This window comes from Callospermophilus lateralis, chromosome 6, assembly GCF_048772815.1.
Source record: "Callospermophilus lateralis isolate mCalLat2 chromosome 6, mCalLat2.hap1, whole genome shotgun sequence".
Lineage (NCBI taxonomy): Eukaryota > Metazoa > Chordata > Mammalia > Rodentia > Sciuridae > Callospermophilus > Callospermophilus lateralis.
Window position 1 is genome coordinate 38088486 of NC_135310.1, and position 19317 is coordinate 38107802.

General features: G+C 32.1%; 1 protein-coding gene across 1 annotated transcript in view; it reads left to right on the forward strand.

Moving 5' to 3' along the window:
• Themis (thymocyte selection associated) overlaps positions 1–19317 on the forward strand; it is a 180941-nt gene that overhangs the window by 43750 nt on the left and 117874 nt on the right. The window contains exon 2 of the mRNA XM_076859750.2: positions 221–379. Coding sequence (XP_076715865.2) covers positions 221–379 — 159 coding nt within the window. The remainder of the gene's footprint in view (positions 1–220; positions 380–19317) is intronic.

Consider the following 19317-nt stretch of genomic DNA (forward strand, 5'->3'; position numbering starts at 1 on the left):
ACAAGATTGTTTACACTTTGCCAGTGGATAGAGTGAAAACCTAATATGTTTCCTGGTACATGGTGTACATTTTGCTAGGCTTGATTAAATTCCTGTTTAGTAGGGAACTAAGAGAGGAACTAAGCAAAGACACTTCACATGAGGCTTTTTACTCCAACGACTTTGTCCTTCACTGTTTAATTCCTTTTTAAAATCTGCTTTTACTTTTCTTTCCTTTCAGGCTCTGTTTACGAAATGTTTGGAAATGAATGCTGTTTGTCAACAGGAGAAGTGATTAAAATCACTGGTCTCAAAATTAAGAAGATTATAGCTGAAATTTGTGAGAATATTGAAGGTTGTGTGTCTCCAGAACCATTTGAACTGCCTATGAATTTTCCAGGTATACTATGTTGTAACCACTTCGCATTTGTAAAACTATATTGTTAACAGTTACATACGTCTCTAAAAACAATAAAAAAAGATAGCTCCCCCAGCTCCACTCTACAACTGTTCTTAAAAAAAAATAGAATTCTTTTAATTCAATCAATTTAAGGACAAATAGAAAACATTCCACTCTAATGTTACACAGGTAGCTGTAGATTATATATAAGCCAATGACTGTGGTTGTGGCTCCATGAATCTTTATTTACAAAGCATGTGGCCATTAGGTTTTAGCCTATAATTTGCAGATCTCTACTCTAGACTAAAATTCCTTTACAGATTCTTTGACATATGTAACATTATATTTCATGTACAAAATGCCCTTTTTGAAAACAAGAAAATGCTCAATAACTGTATATTGAATAAATAAAGAGTAGTGGAATTGAAAACATGAAAGTATTTTTGGTGTTATGTGCTTCATAGTATGATTGAAGTATACCTGGACTCTATGGGTGGCTTTATAAAGAGCACCAGACTGCAGTTGGTCCTGTTTCAGACATGGATTCTGGAATCGATTTCAATCTCAACTCTCTGCCACTTTTTAGTCATGTAACCTTGACAAGATATTTTTCTTCCTTTCATGTAGAATGGGAATAGTAATATTATCTGTCTCCTGGTGTTGTGGGAGGACTAATATTAAAATATATTTAAAGTACTTGGGATGATACCTGGCATAGCACGGGCCATAAAAAAGCATCAACTTTTATTACCATTATTAAGATTATTATTGCTATCATTGAGGAATTCTGGAAAACTTTGCAGGGAATGTTATAATTGAGCTGAGGTTTGAAAAATGAAAGTAAAGTAGCTGTTTTCTAGAAGGGGATTCCTTCAGGTGCTCTCATATCCTATCCCTTTCACTTGAAACCTAACCCATTGTTCAAGTCTTAACTATTTCTTCCTCATCACTGTCATGTGCAACAATGCTTCTAAAATTGGCTGCACATTGGAATCACCTAGGAGATTTAAAAATTCCTGATGATTAGGTCGTTTGTATAAGACATTCTATTTATTTGACTGGTCATGACGGTTTCATGGTCATCAAGATTTCTTAAATTTCCCAGGGTGACACTAATCATGGATAGCCAAAGTTGAGAACCATTGCTTTATAAGAAACCATTCCTAAGTACTCTAATTAAATGTAACAACTCCTTTTTTGAATCATTTTTGTTTTGCATGTCTTAATTACTGTATGTATAGCATTTTGCATGTAATTGAAGCTATCTGCATGCTGTGTGACTAACACTACCTACCTAATAGATAATAAGGCTGCAAAGGGTTAAAGCTGAATCTTATTTAGATATAATCTCCACAGTGTTAAGGATAAAATGTACATAATAAAAATGTACTTAATTAAAATGACTGAAATTTTCTGTAGAAAGAGTTTTTTTTTTATTAGAATAGTGAAAAAACTTAACTTTTGGTTAAAGTCTAAGTGGGAAGTTGCTATTTTGAAAAACCCTTTTAACTTTCAGTTGGAGTGATAGTTTTCATCATTTAAGAAAAAAAAATTTAAATATCTTTACAAACTAATTTTACTGAAAGACTCAGGATTAAAATAGAGGAATACAGTTATCGGTGATGATCAGAAAATGTTTTGTTTTCCAAGAGAATTTCTGGGTGGTGTTGAAAATGATCTGAAATAAAGAAGTAATTCTACAATAGCACTAAGGAGAATGATAAAAATAAGGCCATTAATATTTTTAATAAATCTTAACAGTAGCAAAATCTTATTCTATATTTAAAACTTTCAATTTAAACTCCATTTAGATTTTAAATTTTAAAAAGTCAGTGTTATTTTAAAACATCTTGCCTTATTTGCCCAATTTTCTTAATTTTCTTTTGTTAAATTCTAATATCATTCTGTTAACAGAAGATATATTTCATGTGATTCAGTTTTTAAAAATGCATTACAACTTATTTTATAGCAAAAAAATGGCTGATACTGAACAATGTTCCATATAAACCTAAAAAGAAAGTGCATTTTACTATCTTTGAATGGAATGTTCTAAAGATATCTGTTTGTTTGTAGTGTTATTCAAGTAATCTATTTCCTAGTGAATGTGCTCTCTAGTTCTATGCAAGATTGAAAGCAGAGTATTAAATTTTCCAATTCTTACTTTGAGTTGCGCATTTTCCCATTCAATTTTGTCAGCTTTTCTTGCAATCCTCTGGAGTCTCTGGAATTATAGGCATGCACCACCATACCCAGTACCTCCCACCTCCAGTTTGTTAAGGTAGAAACTTGTTCTGTCTTTATCCTTTTCTAATATGTGCATAAAATGCCATAAATTTCCCCTGAACAATATCTGTTACTGGATCACAGATTTTGATGTTATGTCTTTGTTCTCATTCAGTTTAAAATATTTTTTTTAATTTATCTTAAGCTTTCTACTTTAATTCATTTGTTATTTAGAAATATGCTGTTCAATATCCAAATTTTTGGAGATTTTCTAGCTGTCTTTCTATTATTGGTGTCTGTTTTAATTCTATCATGGCGTGAGAGCTGACATATTAAGATTTCGATTTTTTAAAATTAGTTAAGAAATATTTTATGGCTCACAATGTGGTTTATATGGGTGAATATCCATGGGAACCTGTGAAGAATGGATGACCTACAGTTGTTGGTTGAAATAGTACATAAATGTCCATTATTTGATTTTCTGAAGTTTGAGCATGATGTTAATTTGGGGGTCCACTTTTTTTTTCAGCATTTACCTTCTTGATGTTTTCTGAGCTTTTTGAATCTGGTTGGGTGTAAGTTTTCAGTCATTATTGCTTCAAATATTGTTTCTATTCTTTCTGTCTTTCCCTCTAGTATTCCCAATAATAATATTTTACAACCTTTTAAAAAGTATTGTCTATTATCTCAGTCCATAAATATTCTAGGATTTTGTGGTTGTTGTTTTTATAGACCTGTGTTTTCCTCTTTGCTTTTCTGTCTTAGAAATTTCTATTGACATATCCTTGGGCTCAGTGATTCTTTCTTCGATCCTGTCAAGTCTACCAATCACCCCATAAACATTTTCTATTTATGTTGCATCATTATTGATTCCTAGCATTTAAATAATCTCCTAGAATGTCTGTCTGCTTACGTTGCTCATCTGTTTTCACATGCTCTGTACTTTATCCTTTAGATCCATTAGCGACATATTAATCATAAATTCTTGGTCTGATAAGTATAATATGCCTACCAAATTTGAGTCTGATTCTCATGTTTGTTTTGGATCTTCAAAAGTGTGTTTTTGCTTTTTAGAATACCTTGTAATATATTTTATTTTATTTTATTTTTACTTTATAGTCAGATATGACATGTTGGGTACAAAGAACTATAGTAAAGGCTGTAAGTAAAATGGTGGTAATGTGTAGGGTGAGGAGTAGCATTCTAGGGGTCTATGATGAGGGCTCATTCTTTCATTGAGTGTGTACCTTTGAAATGTGAACTTTGCAAATGCTTGTTGTCACTTACCTTGGGATAGGATGGGTAGTAGAATGGGCTGGAGGCGGGTATTTTCTTCCCCTAGAGTGGAGGGCCAGAGTAGATTGGATCTGGGTATTGTTTTTATTGCTCAGTCAGTTAAGATGCGATAAAACACCAATTGTTTAGTATTTGGTAAAGTAGTTTTTCTTGAGGGCATGTCTTGTTAGAACAGAATGCTCTAATGTATTTCAAAATGGTTCCTTTACCCTCTCTCCTGCTAGAATCATGAGGGGACATTTCCTCTGACACTCACTATGAGAGTCTGGTCAAGTTTTTTTACTGGGTAGTAAAAATTATGAAAGTTTTTAACTCTGAGGTTTGTTCCTCTGAATCTCCTGGAATTTGCAAATTTTAGTTCAGGTGTTCTTCCCCCCACCCCTACAATACTGGTTCCCCTGGAGGATTTTATTTGCAAGTTTCTGCCCTGGTAAGTTGTGATTTTCACTATCTGCCTGTGTCTTCAACTTTGGGTATCAGTGCTTTACCCTCTGACCTCAGATCTAGGAAGAGTTGTTGATTCTTCCTATGGTTCATCTTTATGCTTGTTGTTGGAGTCAAGTATCAAGTGACAACTGCAAAACTCCTTAAATGGAAGCCAGCAGACTATTTTTAAAATGTATTTTTTCATTGTTTTCAAGTGGTTTCCCTAGATTTACAATTATCATCTTAATTTATAACAGTCTATTTTGGGTTAATTTAATTTCAATGATTTACAAAACTTATCTATTGCTACATTTCTGCCTCGTACTGTTGTTGTTATAAAAATTACATCTTTATATATTGTGTTCCAAACAACAGAGATTTAAAATTAATGATTATGCAGTTATTTTTTAAATCACAAGAAAAAGCTATCTTTTCAAACAAAAGTCTACATTTAAACTATCTTTCATATTTATTTTTATAGTTGCCTTTATCAATAATCTATTTCCTCATGTGGAATAGACTTCCTGCCCTATGTCCCTCCATTTCAGTTTGAAGCATTCCCCTTAGTATTTCTTCTATGGAAAGATTGTTAGTGACAGAATCTTTCTGTTTTATCTGAAAGTATCTAGATTTATTTTTCATTTGTGCTAAGCATATTCTCTCCCAGTGAACTACACCTCTAGCTCTAATTTTTAATCTTATTCAAAATTTCTTTTATATGATTAATCATTTCTATTTTCCTGTTTTCAAAATTCTCTATCTTTGTTTTTGAGCAGCATGATCATGTAGTGTCTAGGCATAGATCTTTAAATTTATCCTACTTGGAGTATGTTGAGATTCTTTGATGTACACTTTTTTTTTTACATCAAATTTTGGAAGTTTTTCCAATTTTTATTTGTATATTTCTTCTATGCCTTTGTCCCCTCTCCATTTGGAATTCCCATTTTTCACATCTTGCTATACTTGTTTTTATCTTGTAGAACTCTAAGACTCCATTTTTTCTTTATACAATTTTTTTTTCTCTTTCTCAGATTGTTTTATCTTAATTGGCTCATTTTAAAATTTGGCTTATATTATCTATTTTTGAGACATAATTCTCATACTTTTTTTTTTAGTTCCATAAACATGATTTCCTTTAGTTAATGTATTTAAGAGAGCTTAATTTTTTTTTTTTTCTGTTAAGTCCAATGTCTGAGTCTCTACAGGGACAGTTTTATTTCTTCTATCTAGTGATTGGCCATTCTTTTCTTTTTCTTTTTCTTTGTTTGTCCATAAATTTCTATTGTTTTTCTAAAAAACTGGATGTTTTAAATAAGTGAATGTAGTTACTATAAAAATTGTATTCTCTCTCTCTTCTCCTCAGCTTGTTATTGTCACGTATTGAATAGCTTTTCTGAACTAAATCAGTTAAGTCCACATTTTCTTTGTCATGTGTAGCTACTGAAGACTTTGCTGAATTTAGTGGAAAACTAATATCTGGACAGAGGATTTTTAAATTTTTTAAAAAATACAACTGAAACCACAAAGTCTTCAGTCTTTGTGGAGGGGTCTGTTTCATTTGGCGCATGCCTTCAACACTTGGCAGTGAAAATTCTTTTTTAGTCTTTACTTCCTGCTAATGTGGAACATCAAAATCAGCCAGAATTGAGAATAAAGGGTTTTCTCAGGTTTTTTTTTTCCTGAAAAATTCCTGAACAATTTTTACATATTTATGTAAGTAACCTAGATTTTCAATTTCTAGAAGTTTTATTTCACCATTTTTGCTGGCATCATCAATTCTTCTGAATTAAAATATGTAAACATAGATCCTCAATTTCACCTGGTAACTCAAAAGTTTTGGAGAAAACTTAGAAAGGTCCCCAGAATGATTTCTTTCCAATTGATGATAAGTAAATCTACTAAAAAAAGATACTGTCCTTTGACCAATAAACAGTTTTATAGATAGAATTCAAGAAGATTAGAGCTCAAGCAAAGGTCAAGGAAGGAAGGTTTGGTAGGAATGTGGGAAAGCAACTTTCATGAATGAAACTGAAACCTGATTTTTTTTTTTTTTTTGCTAAAGTATAAATGGGAAACTGAACTTCCAAAATATACCAGTGGTTTCATCCTATATAATGTTTTTGTACATCTCTTTCAACTCAAAGAATGTTCAAATAGATTAAAATAAATAAAAAGCTCTCATTTCAGTTCTCTATGGGAATAAGCAAACTGCTTTAGAAGCACAACTTGGTCTTTAAAAGATAGCTCTTTTAGTTGAGCCTTTTTATAAACTAAAAACCTCACCAAACACAACAAAAATAAATCTTGATACTTAGTAGTTGATTGCATTATCCCTATAGATTGGTAAATCACATAACATTTGGTTTATAGTGAAGATCCAAATTTCTAGATCACCTCCTAGAAGATTTATCCCTCCTTTATAGTGTTATGAAGCATGAATAATAAATGTCTCGTCTTTAGTCATGAGAAATATACTGAAAATGTTTCAGTACATCCTTATGATAAACAGTCCTTCCCTGCCATCCCCTGAATAGCACCTTAACATTGTGTCTCTAAACCATATGTTCAAGGAAGGCTGAGGAAACAGCTGTAAACTGCTTTTAAAATTTACGAAGGTAGACTAAAAAAAAATATTCTTTTTATATTCTCAGACCCCACTATATGGTTTGTATTATACATAGGTATTTTTCCCCCACTGGAGGTAGGTTTTGCAGGAGATGTGGAAGTAAGTTTAGAAATGGACAGAGTTCTGCTATGCTACACTCCTTCCTGTCCATATCACACACCCAAATGAGGGTCCTGATAGTGTGCCAGAGTCTATTCTGAGTATTATTATGTTTATGTAGGTTTTGGATTGAATTCACATTTTACAGATGAGAAAATCGAGTTACCTATAGGTCTACTAACTCGCTCAGAGTCACACTGTGTGTTAGTGAGATGGCTGTTGTTGGGACAAAACATAGGCAAAGGAGGGAAAAGCTTATTTCAAAACTTAATTTTTAAAAAGTTGAAGTTTCCTTCTTAAAAGAATGAAAGGTTTTTATTTATTTATTTATTTTATTTGTATTATGGTTTTGGTTTTGGAGGTTTCCATCTGATTGCTGGGCTTCATTGCTTTGGTCTTGTGACAAGGCCAAATATGCCAACAAGGAATGTGTGGTGGAACAGTTTCTCATCTTATGTTGGCCAGAAAGCAAATAGTTACAAAGAGAGAGAAGGGGGAAGGGGGGAAGGAACCAGGGTCTTAAAATCCCCTTTAAGGGAATGCCCCCAGTGGCCTCACTTTCTTCCACTTGGCTATGCCTCCTAATAAAGGCACATCCTCCCAATAGTATGCAGACTGGCAAGCAAGCTGTTAGCACATAGACTTTATGAGATATTTTAGATACAAACCATAACAATTAGTAAATATCTTTGTTAAATCAATACTGGCACCATCCAATAGAAATAAAATATAAGCCACACTAGTGATTTTAAATTTTCTAGTAGCTACATTTATGTTATTTTGTTGCATGAAATTACTCTATAAAATCTCTAAACATAGTAACTTCAGATAATAAATTTTATTTCACATACTCTTCTGAACATATGAAACATTTATAAAAGTATTAAGAATAAAACAGGAGGACTGCAAGTTCAAAGCCAGCCTCAGCAAAAACAAGGTGCTAAACAATTCAGTGAGACCCTGTCTCTAAATAAAATTAAATTAATAATAGAAGGGCTCCCACATGAAATTGATTCAGGTTAAATGACTCCAATTTATGAAATATGTTCCTTTCTGCCTGGTGCCAAAAATATATGACTCATTATCATTTTCAAAATAAAATTTCCTATTGTTTTATTTGGATAATGCCCTAATAGACTATGTTTAATATTACATTCAATGATCATTCATTGTATTTTAATCTACTATTGAAATGACTAAATCTCTCATCTTTAACCATGTTATTATGAGTGTAGGTAATTTTTATTTGACTAAAATATTGGTTTTTATAATATTCTAAGAAAATTATTATAAAGATATTTAAAGTATATATAATAGCTTTATAGTGAATAACATTTTTATATTCTGGTTTTGAAGGACTTATTTTTAAAAAGCAAGATGTAAGACAGAATTTACTTCTGTTTTTCTACCTGTATATTATGATTAAGCATGTTATAAAGTGGCCATACTTAGAGCTCCTTCTCTTTCAGATAACTTGCTTTCCAAGGAACTAAGAGGCCTTCTTTGAAATTTTCTGGGTCAACTTCTCTTAAGGCACTTCCTTCCTACTGTGCTCACTTAAGCAAAAGTTTTGAAAAATATTCTTCTGTGTCTATTATGTAAAATATTTTCCTATAAAAAAGAAATATTCTGTACAAAATTTATAAGAAAACATGAATTCTTTAACATGCAAAAGAAATTCCAGCTTTTATAGCAATTGACAGTTCAATTTTTTGGTCAACTTTTCCTCTACACTTTAGTACACGATCAGATAATTTCTGTAAGTCCTTGATCTCTGGATAACAACTATGTGTATTATCTGGAAGACAAATAGACTGCACAGTTCTATGTAAAATAATCTTTTTTTCCCACCTGTGTGCATTTGAGCATGTGAAAAGAATTCTGACAGAAAGATCACTTAAAAATAGGCTGTTCCTTATAGCTGGTGCCATTCTACAAGTTTTCACTGTGATATTTTATGTCTATCTTCTAATATCTATTTCATAACTCCTTGTTCTTACTATTCCACTTTCCTAATTGCACAGTTCTTCTGAATTCTCTTTATGGTATTATCTCAACAGCATGACCTTGGAAGGACTAGTATGAGAGAAACCAGATTGCCCTTAAAAAATTATGTTGATAGGTCTTCAGGTTCTTAAATCTTACCTAATGAGTACGGCATATTTTTTATACTAAATTTATTTAGAGGTTCTTCCATTGAAACCCGAGTAGAATTTCCATATACTCCCTAAAGCCCACAAAACACATACACTACAGCCCTCCTCCATTACCAAAATTCACACCGGAGTGACACATGTGTTACAATTGGTGAGTTCTTATTGATGTCATTAACACTCAAAGTTCATAGTTTCCATTAGGGTTCACTCTTAGTATTGGAATCCATGGTAATTTAGTCTTCAGATTAGTTTGTTTTACTTTCTAATTTGTATTTAATATTCCTCCATAGCTTTTCATGGCCCTTTGAAATACATTTCTTTCTAGAATTGAATAATATTCCATTCTCTGCATGAACCACAGTTTATTATGCATTCGCCTCCAGAATTACCTCTTGATTACTTCTAAGTTTTGGCATTTAGAATTAATCTACTATAAACATTCATGTTTAGGCTTTTGTGTAGATGTAGGAACTCAACATTTTTAAACTTATAAAATAAATTATTTTCCCCAGTTTTATAAGTAACACATGTATATTGTGGAAAATTAGAAAATGGAAGAAAAATCAGGGATGTAAATTAAAATTCTGTTTAATTCTAACTCCAAAGCTAAAGAATTAATATTTGGCACATTTATTTCCATTTTTTCCTAATGCAATGTAGATTCACAATTATATAGACACATGATTTAACATTCCAAGAACATACCTGTGTCATTAAATATACATATTTTAAAAAATTTACTCATATGGCCATTAAAGCAATTTGTACTGTAACAAATAGCTTTTTGACTAAAACTTTATCTGCATTCTGAAATTAAAATTTCATATATAAAATTATAAGTTCATAAGTAAAATGTTTTTTAAGACATTGATATATATTGCCAAATCCTGCTTCATAAGACTCTCACAATTGTATTCCTACTAGAAATTCTCAAAAGTGTCAATCTAACTTATTTTTTGAGACTGTAATTATCTCTTCCACCTCCCATTTTTTAAGGCATTAGCTTTTTTGAAATGTAACTTGCATATAATAAAATTCATCTGGTAGAAGTACATAGTTCAGTGGTTTATGGTATACTTATCCTAACTTATTTTAGCAACATGAAATTTAAAACCATTAGAATTCTAGAAAATACATGCTGGGCATCAGACAGGTGTGGCTGAGGGTCACAGGGTCAAGCATGTGCAGAGTCAGGTAGAAGCACTCAGAATGGTGGCACTTCCAGTGGGTCACACAAAAGAAGGGATGTTCCTATAAAGGTGTTTATTTTGACTCTGATTTAATATTGTCTTAGAATTTTAGATAAGTAATTATAGCCAGAAATGTCCAAATTACAAAATTTTTAGAAATGAGGTGATAATCACTATTTGCAGGCAATAATAATGTCAAAAAAATATCAATAGAACCAAATGAAATAAAAATTAGAAACTTAGAATCTGTGAGTTTGCTAAGATGACAGAAAGAAAACCAAATATCTAAAGTAAAAATATTTATTTAAAATACATATGTATTAAAAGGAATATGTATATAGTCATACATCATTTGTAACCATTCAGTGAATATAAGTATATTGTATATTTTCCCTTATTTATTTACTTAAAAATTCTATAATATTTTCTTGTTTATTAAAAAGAAAACCACATATTATAAATATATCATTTATATCTGAATTATTTGTAAGTTTAATCCAATGATAAGCACAATTTCCATATTACAATAATAATAATCATAATGTTTGTCCTTGGGTTTTGGGGAGAATTAACAAGGAAAATATTCCACAAATATTTAAAAATTAGAATAATGAGGGAGTATTTGTCCTTCCAATATTAAAACTTAACAAAGTTATAATAAATTATACTGTACATTACTAAAAATCAAAAGCCAAAACAACAAATTACTATAATAATAGCAGAACTCATTGCATAGAAACATCAAAATAATGTTTTTTTTAATTTGATTCTACTGTCCCCAAATGCTTAGGCATTCCTTTTTTAGTTTAGAAACATACTTTAAGTATATTATTTTCTATTTGATAAAGCCAAAACTATACATCTGGGGTTAAAATATGAATTATTTAATTTATTGCTCTGGTATATTTATCAATCTAGAAAACAATAGATCAAGTTGTATCATCAACCTTATAACACAGCAAAATAAATTTGAAGTAGATTTAAAAGTTTCAAGTAAAAGTAGCTTATGTCTCTACTTGAAATAACTTTAAGGTTATAAATATAATGAAAAATCATAAACAATGTGTTTGATTACATAAAATAGAACCATAGAACTTGCTGTATATCAAAAAGTGAAAAAGGAAGGAAATAATTAAATATGAAAATAACTCAACTTCAAAAAGACTAGATAATTTTGAAATGTAAAACAAAAACATCAATAAAAATGTCTAGTAGAATGCTAACTGGGAAAGGGACAAAGGGTAAAAGAAATTCAAATGTTATATAAGCATCTAGAAATTAGTTTGGATCCATTCATGTAAATTAACACAAAAACTTTTCTTTTTCATATTTAATTAGCTAAGTTTTTATAATTATGAATAGTAAAGATATTATTAAATGGTGATTCTCAAACCAGACTGAAGGATACTGTTGGAATTTTTTTTGAAAATAAATTTGATAATAGATTGATAGACTCTTCTGAAAATACATTAATTCACATACCATCTGTCAGTTACTTAACAAATATTTATTTTCTGTGTGTGTGGAGATAATGATTGATAATAGGGATATACAATTGTCTTGGTCCTGTCACCCTAAAGCCAATAGCGTGCTGTTATAAGGGCCTTTGTAATGTTTAAGGCTTTAGGCCAGTGGTTTTACATATAGAATAAACTCTAATAATTGTTTTAGAATTGTTTGAAATAACAGAATAATGAAATCAAATAAATTTCCAGAAACACAGAAAAGAATGAACTATGATATATCTGTTACAACATAAAACTCAGTTATTAAAATTGTTTTTGAAAAATATTTTAAAACATGAAGTTTAATTGTGATTCAGTGTTAAATTAGACAATCCTAATGAGTGCATTTTGTAGCATTTCAATGTTTTTATAAACTTTTCTACCCACTTGTATATATTCTAGGATTGAAAAAAAAAAAAACCAAAATTTTAAGGAGCTATTTTGGTACAGTGAGAATATAAGTAATTTTATTTTGAACATTAAATTTTTATAGAGAATATATATGCATCAGTAAATAAATGTACTCATGCTACACCCCTAGACATGAAAATAAAAATTTAGACTGAGTAAACTCATGTGTCTTAGTGCTTCAGTTTACCAGTTTCTACATCTATGAAGGTGGGAAAACATTAATATATTTCTCACAAAATTCTTCTCATAACTAAATTAAATGAGCTGCTTATTTTGAGTACTTATTACTACTATCTCAGCACATAGTAAGTGCTGAATGACTGTTAACTCATATTATTCTTATTATCCTTAAAAAATTCAGAGGGTCTGTTTCTCAGTCCTCCCTATATTTAAAGTCACATCTGGTTTTTTGAAGAAGTTGGTCTAATATATGTAGTTTTTGATAATGTGGTAATTTTTATCTTTTCCTGTCAATTTCTGTGACCTGTTGTGAATACTTTACTGGGATGTCAAAGAGGTGTGAGCGTAGGGCTGCTGGAATGCAATATTTAAACCTCTCTTAATCAGACTCAAAACGGGGAAAACCCCAGTTTGTTTATCTTCAGTGTCTAAAATGAACACGATAGCAACTCCAGTCTGTCTGGTTTTTTCTAGAAGTTTCTGTCTGGCTCACTCTGAATAAGTTTGAGGCAGTGCCTTAGGAATTATCTCCATCAGATATCCCCGTTAAGGAAGGAGGTTCATCTCCAAACTGCTCAGGTGCTCCTGTTGACAGTTGCCCTTTCTTGTCTCCTTGAGAGCAAACAGCAAGCAACTTCAGAGATCAGAACCTCTAGGGTGAGTTAGAGCAAGAAGTGAGGAGTTAGCCATTTGAAAAGCCTAGTGCTGATTTTAGGTGGAATTTGCAAATTTGTTTTATTGGCGTTCATTTTGTTGACTAGTATATGGAACTAAAAGGTTGTACTTATAAAGAACATGAACATGTACTTTTTTCTATTCTGGTGAATTTCGTGGGTGGGGGAAGTTCAGTTTTCTTTATTGTACAAATCAAAATCTATGTAAATCATAAGCTGTAAAATCCATTTAAAATTTATGGTTACATCAGAAAATTATACCTCTTCCTAATTAGAATTTAATGTAAACTGATTTTTAATTGTTTTAAATAACCATGGGTAACATATTTTTTTCTGAACATTGTGTGGCAAAAATCAGCAACTATGTCAGAAAAAGCACAATGTTACAAGGAAACACCATGGCATATGTTGGCAGTTATGAAAGAATTGCTGCTGTTTTCACCCTTCACACCAGAATAATTTTTTCAATATTTACCTCCCATGTGTAGAGAGAGAAACATATGGGGCTTTACATAATCATAAGCATAAACAGGTGGCTACTTAGGTACATTTAATTTGCAGGCAACATCAATACTGCACAACACAATCAGCTCCACATGGCTCCCAAACTCTTTCCACTAACATTCCATTAGAAAATTAAGATCATTAAAATAGAGGGAGGGTATTTTCCTCCCCCCATTGGCTTCAACTACCGTTCAGAGTCATGAATAAAGCACATTTTTAAAAATACCTTGGCATTTTGCTGTTTCCTTTGTTCAAAGGGAACTTCAGTAACTGTGTATAATGTATACCTTGTGAATAACTACAAGCAGCACCATGTTTGCATTTAAAATGTGCTTACATCTTTTATTCTCCCTATCCAGTAATCTGCTCACTATGGGCATGAAATTATAGTGGTTAAATTCTAAGTCATTTATCAAAGCATGGGGTCAGACCATCCCCTGAAAGCAGCCTGGAAATTCTTCCTCAAAGGCAGTCCACCTAAAGAGGTCACCTGAGGCCCATTTCGAATACTAAGCCCTCTGGCAAAAATCTGTGGAAATTATTATTGCTGAGAAAATTTGCTCAATCTATGTCAAAGGCTGAACTGTAAATTCTATATATTTGTTTTCTTCTAATTTCCAGAGTGAAATAATAGTGTCCTGTTTGGCACTGAACTTCCAGTGGCATTAATATTTCTGACATAAACATTCTGCAATAGCTTAGAATTCTAGAGTGGAAGAAAATGAGGAGAGAGAATAACCACTTTATATTTTTATTTTTTTTTTACATTTTTGGGGGGGAAGTAGTGATGGTGCTTGCCATGTATTAAGTCTTTGTCTAAGCATGCTACACATATTAACTCATTTAATAATCATAATTACTTGAATAAGGCAGGTGATACACTTTTTATAGGAAAGGAAATTGTAGATCAAGACTGTAAGTTCTCAAACGTACCCAGCAAGGCAAAGGCTGAGAGCTAAAGCCCAGGTGGTCAGAAAGGACAATCTATGCTATGAACCACTCCACTCTACCTTTGCACAGTTGTGTCCTCCTTACTCCAAAGAGCCCACTGCGCAAAGTCACCTAGTGCCATCAGCAGTAAATCTGTAGTATTTTGAAAATCCTCCTAACAAGTTTAGTGGGAGATTTTGGGATACCTAAGGTCTATAGAGGTTCTTTCCAGCCCCAAGGCCCTCCACGTGTCTTATTTTTGTAATATAAAAAGAACTGTGAAAAGTGCAGGAGCTATGTCTTCACTTGTTATGAGACAAACAGAAACATTTTCCTTCCTCAGCTAGGTTTATTACTCTTTGTCACTGCTTGGGAGAGAGTTTCAACATGAACAAGTAAGTATGGCATATTCATTAGTAAGTTGTGGGATTAACAGAGCTTTAGGAATATGTATCAGGTTATGTTACCTGATTTCAAGAACTGACATTATTAATATAAATTATTTGTTACACATCTCAAACATGTTAGATATTGCAGTCACTCCTCTCAGAGAGTTGAAATGTTATTGAGAAACATAAATTGTTTTTATCCATTGGTGGAACCAAAGAGATAAAAATGAATTGAAAGTTTTCTATAGAGTGTTTTTAAAACTGTTGATAGCTATTATAGACAATTATACTTCAATTATTATGTAAAGACATTTGCACAGAGGAATTCTATAGCCTGGTTTAATCTCACCTCAGATTTAACACACGGGGTCACTTTTTTTTTGATGTATCTAACTTCTTCCTCTCAAATATTCAATTAATTCTGTGCAACATTTTCTTGTACAAACTTAGACTTCCCTTGTACTATTCTTCTATAAAAATTGTTGGAATCACTCATTAATATTGCCCAATAATCCTATAATTGACTCAAAAATCTGAAAATTTTCTCAGTTGGGACATTATTATTGTATATTCAAATAATTTGCTCAAGGTTTTTAAGGTTTTTTTTCTTTTTAAGAGAGAGAGAGAAAGAAAGAGAAAGAGACAGAAAATTATAATATTTATTTTTTAGTTTTCGGCGGACACAACATCTTTATTTGTATGTGGTGCTGAGGATTGAACCCAGGCCGTGTGCATGCCAGGCGAGCACACTACCGCTTGAGCCACATCCCCCAGCCCAAGGTTTTTTGTTTTTTGTTTTTTGTTTTTTTTGGATAGGTTATTTTATGCATACCATTTAAATCTGAAATTGAATACAGATACTTAAGTGAGAATTTCTACGAGAAGCTCTGCATTTGGGATAGTGTTGAAGAAGACAGTTTTGTAGCATATACTGACCTAAAAATTTCTTGTGAATGCAACAGAATGATATAAAAGCTATGGGGAGTGAGAATTGTAATCATGAAGTACATAATAACAAGGATGTTTAGTAATTTGATTGTAGAACAAAGTATGTTCAAAGAGGCAGAGGAACGCTTCACACCAATACCTGAGAGACCTTTGCTTTCCTTTTGGAGGGCCAGGATTCATAGTCAGAATCCATGGCAATATAATTTATCTCCAAACTTTTTTAAACATACCTCCATCTGTTAGAAATTTTTGAATGTGCATTTCACATATACATATATTGATCTATTTAAATTGTGTGTGCAAGTGTTTGTATATTTGACCTATCTTTACCTATATCTCAAAGGAAAGTTTCTTTATAATGATAGTGGATATGGTCCACATTTTGATAGCTTTGAAGTGTTAAAAATGTTTTGGTCAATTTTCATATTTTTAAAACTAGAGTTTTTTATTGGTACTTCATTATATGGTTAAAGTAAAACTTAGATGGGAATAGAAAATTTAGTTTCGTTATTTTTGTTTTTGTTCAGTGTGTTTTATATCCATTTTATAAGAGTTACTTTATTTAAAGCCTACAATGATATATTCTGGAGACCTGCATAAATATATCCAGGTGATCTGTACTGAAAGTACTTGAATTTGTGTGGGCAGCCCTGCAAACCCTTCATCTGGTACAGTCAGTGCCAGGCCTCTTTCCAAGACCTCAACTAAGTATCTACACTGATGATTCTAGTGTCACGTTGTATTAAATATAAGTAAAGTTCACTTTCTTATACTATTGAATTTTAAAAGTTAAATGTTTTTCTGCATCCAAAGGGAGATTGAATGCTCACTTTGGAATCATTTTTATTAGCTTGTTAAAGGCTCTACATGTTATGATTTGCAATAATAATGAAAGGGTGAAATATATAACTCCATGATTAAGCCCTTGAGCTTTGGAGGCACAAAAATCTATTCTGTCTTAGATAATAGAGAATTTATGGCATCTCTTCAAAGCTTTGCATCTTTATCCATGATATGTTAATGTTTTGTTAATATGAGCTACTTCATATTGCTGTTTTGAAAATGAAATTATATAATACATGTAAATTGCTTCTATATGCTAAGTTGCTAATATTTCACTAATCCTAATTTTGATGATGTGTGAGAAGAGGATGAGAATCAGTAGGAAATTCACCCCGAGATTACTTATATTAGTTCACTTGCCAGGGAGTTTGGGATTTGTCACCAAAGAGATACCATGGGGAGAATCACAAATGACTTTGAGCAAGAGAGTGTGATGAATACAGTCTCAGAAGCATGTGTGGTATCATACACAGGATGCCACCAAGCCCTAAGTATCTTCCCCCAAGCATTCCTGTTGGCCTTGTGCTGAGGGAATTGGTCTGGGCGGTTCTTTTATACCAGACGGAGCTGCAGGCCAGGCTGGCTTACCTGCTTGGTCACAGAAATCCTTCTTTTTGTCCCACTTGGGTTTGCTGGAGGTGGGAATCATGATGGTGGAGCATCAGGGAAATCTCCAAGGGCAGAATGTCCCTTCTTGCTGTGTGTTTTTTGTGTCTCCAATGTCACTGTCAATACCTGGGTGAGATACTGGGACTAGGTTGGAAGGAAGGTGACTTTGGAAACTTGAGGATGCCTGAGTTTCAGGCAGAATGGCCCAGAGCTGGAAAGCACCACAATCCTAAAGGCATTCTTGCCCACCCTAAGGCAGAAGAAATAGATTTGGTCAAAGTTGGGGAAGCAGGCCAGGGTTTGAACCAGGAAAACAAGATTGTGAAATCTTTACAGTGTACATTCTGATATATTTTTAGGAAATCTAATTTTTAAAGTTACTATTTGGGTGGAAATTAATAAAGGAGACAGAAAAAATACAAGACAAGAAGTCTGGTGGTCCTCAATTCTGCACAATGAACCGGGAAATGATTCTTGCTCTTCTCTCACTGGGGGTTTTGTGAGAGGCTGATGCATGCAAAGGAGGACCAGCTGGTGAGACTCACAAACATGTTTTGTGAACCAGAATAAACATGTTTTTGTGAATGATATCCCTGTAAGTCATACGTGTACTAAGGAGGCAACTTGGCTTGGTGGCAAGATGCAACATTTGCATGTCAAAATCTGAATTGAGACTTTAGAGGCACAGTTACCACCTGTGAAAATTGTGACCATTTCCATATTTCCCAGAAATAGTATTAGCTTTACTGTGCTCAGAAGTTTATTGTGAAGATGAATGATGCATATGAAAAAAAGTATTCAAACTTGTGACTTTCTAAAAAAATTTCAGTTATTGCTGTCACTATTAATAAAAATGATTGTGAATCATTAAGAATTAGTTAAAAGTACAAACTCCTCCCAAACCTAAGATTCAGGGAAAAGATTCTAAAGAGTAGATTCACATATTAACTAATTTTCAGTAACTTAATTTATTGCATTTCTTTATAATTTTTATTTCTTAAGGGACATGTTCTTTATGAACAATTTCTCCTAATTTAAAAAAAAATAAGATCTATTTTAATAGCTCACAATCCAAAGTGGAAATACAAATAGATTTTTTTCCTGATTTTTATCTTATTTTAGAAATATCACATATTGGCTTATTTTATAAGAATTCTCATGACTACTTAGCTCTTGAATTATGTTTTATTTCTCATTGGAAGAATAATAAAGCATATTTTCCCTGATATTAAACTGTTTATATTCTTTGTGGAAGAGATGGAGGAAGAATTGGTCAAATTTAGAGTTAATCAGTTCTGGGGATGCTTTAGTTTATATTTAATTTCTTTCATTGCAAAATTGAATTTTTAATATGACTCATATTAAAAAAAATTCTGCCCTAGTTTACATGGTATGAAATGGATATTTATATAAGGGACTCTGGATTGGCTGCAATCATAGATGATGTGGTAATTTAATCAAATATTTTTCCTATATCCTGACACTTAGTATGCTAACCTGTGTGCTACATCAACTTCTAAGAGAAAACACATTGATTCACAGATGTATTTTTCTTGCAATAAAGACATCCAACAAGACAGCACTGAGGAGTGTGATTAACTTGAAATAATAGTGGCCCTTAGGGTTTCTGGCTGTTTCTACTTCATAATATTTTAGATCTGTTATTACCTTAGGTGAACTCTATTCCCCAAGAAAGATGACAGTGAATTAATTCTTTGGTGACTTATGTCATCAATATACCTAGGATAAAAATAAAACTATGTGTCTCTACTTTTATGAGATTCTAGGTAGCTATTTTTTAAAAAACTTATTTCCCCCAAACTGCTGAATTTTCTATACCCTGATAATGATTGTGGACTTTTAGAAATAAATCTTCACACACTGACAAATGAGATTAAAATCACACACATATACACATACACACACTCA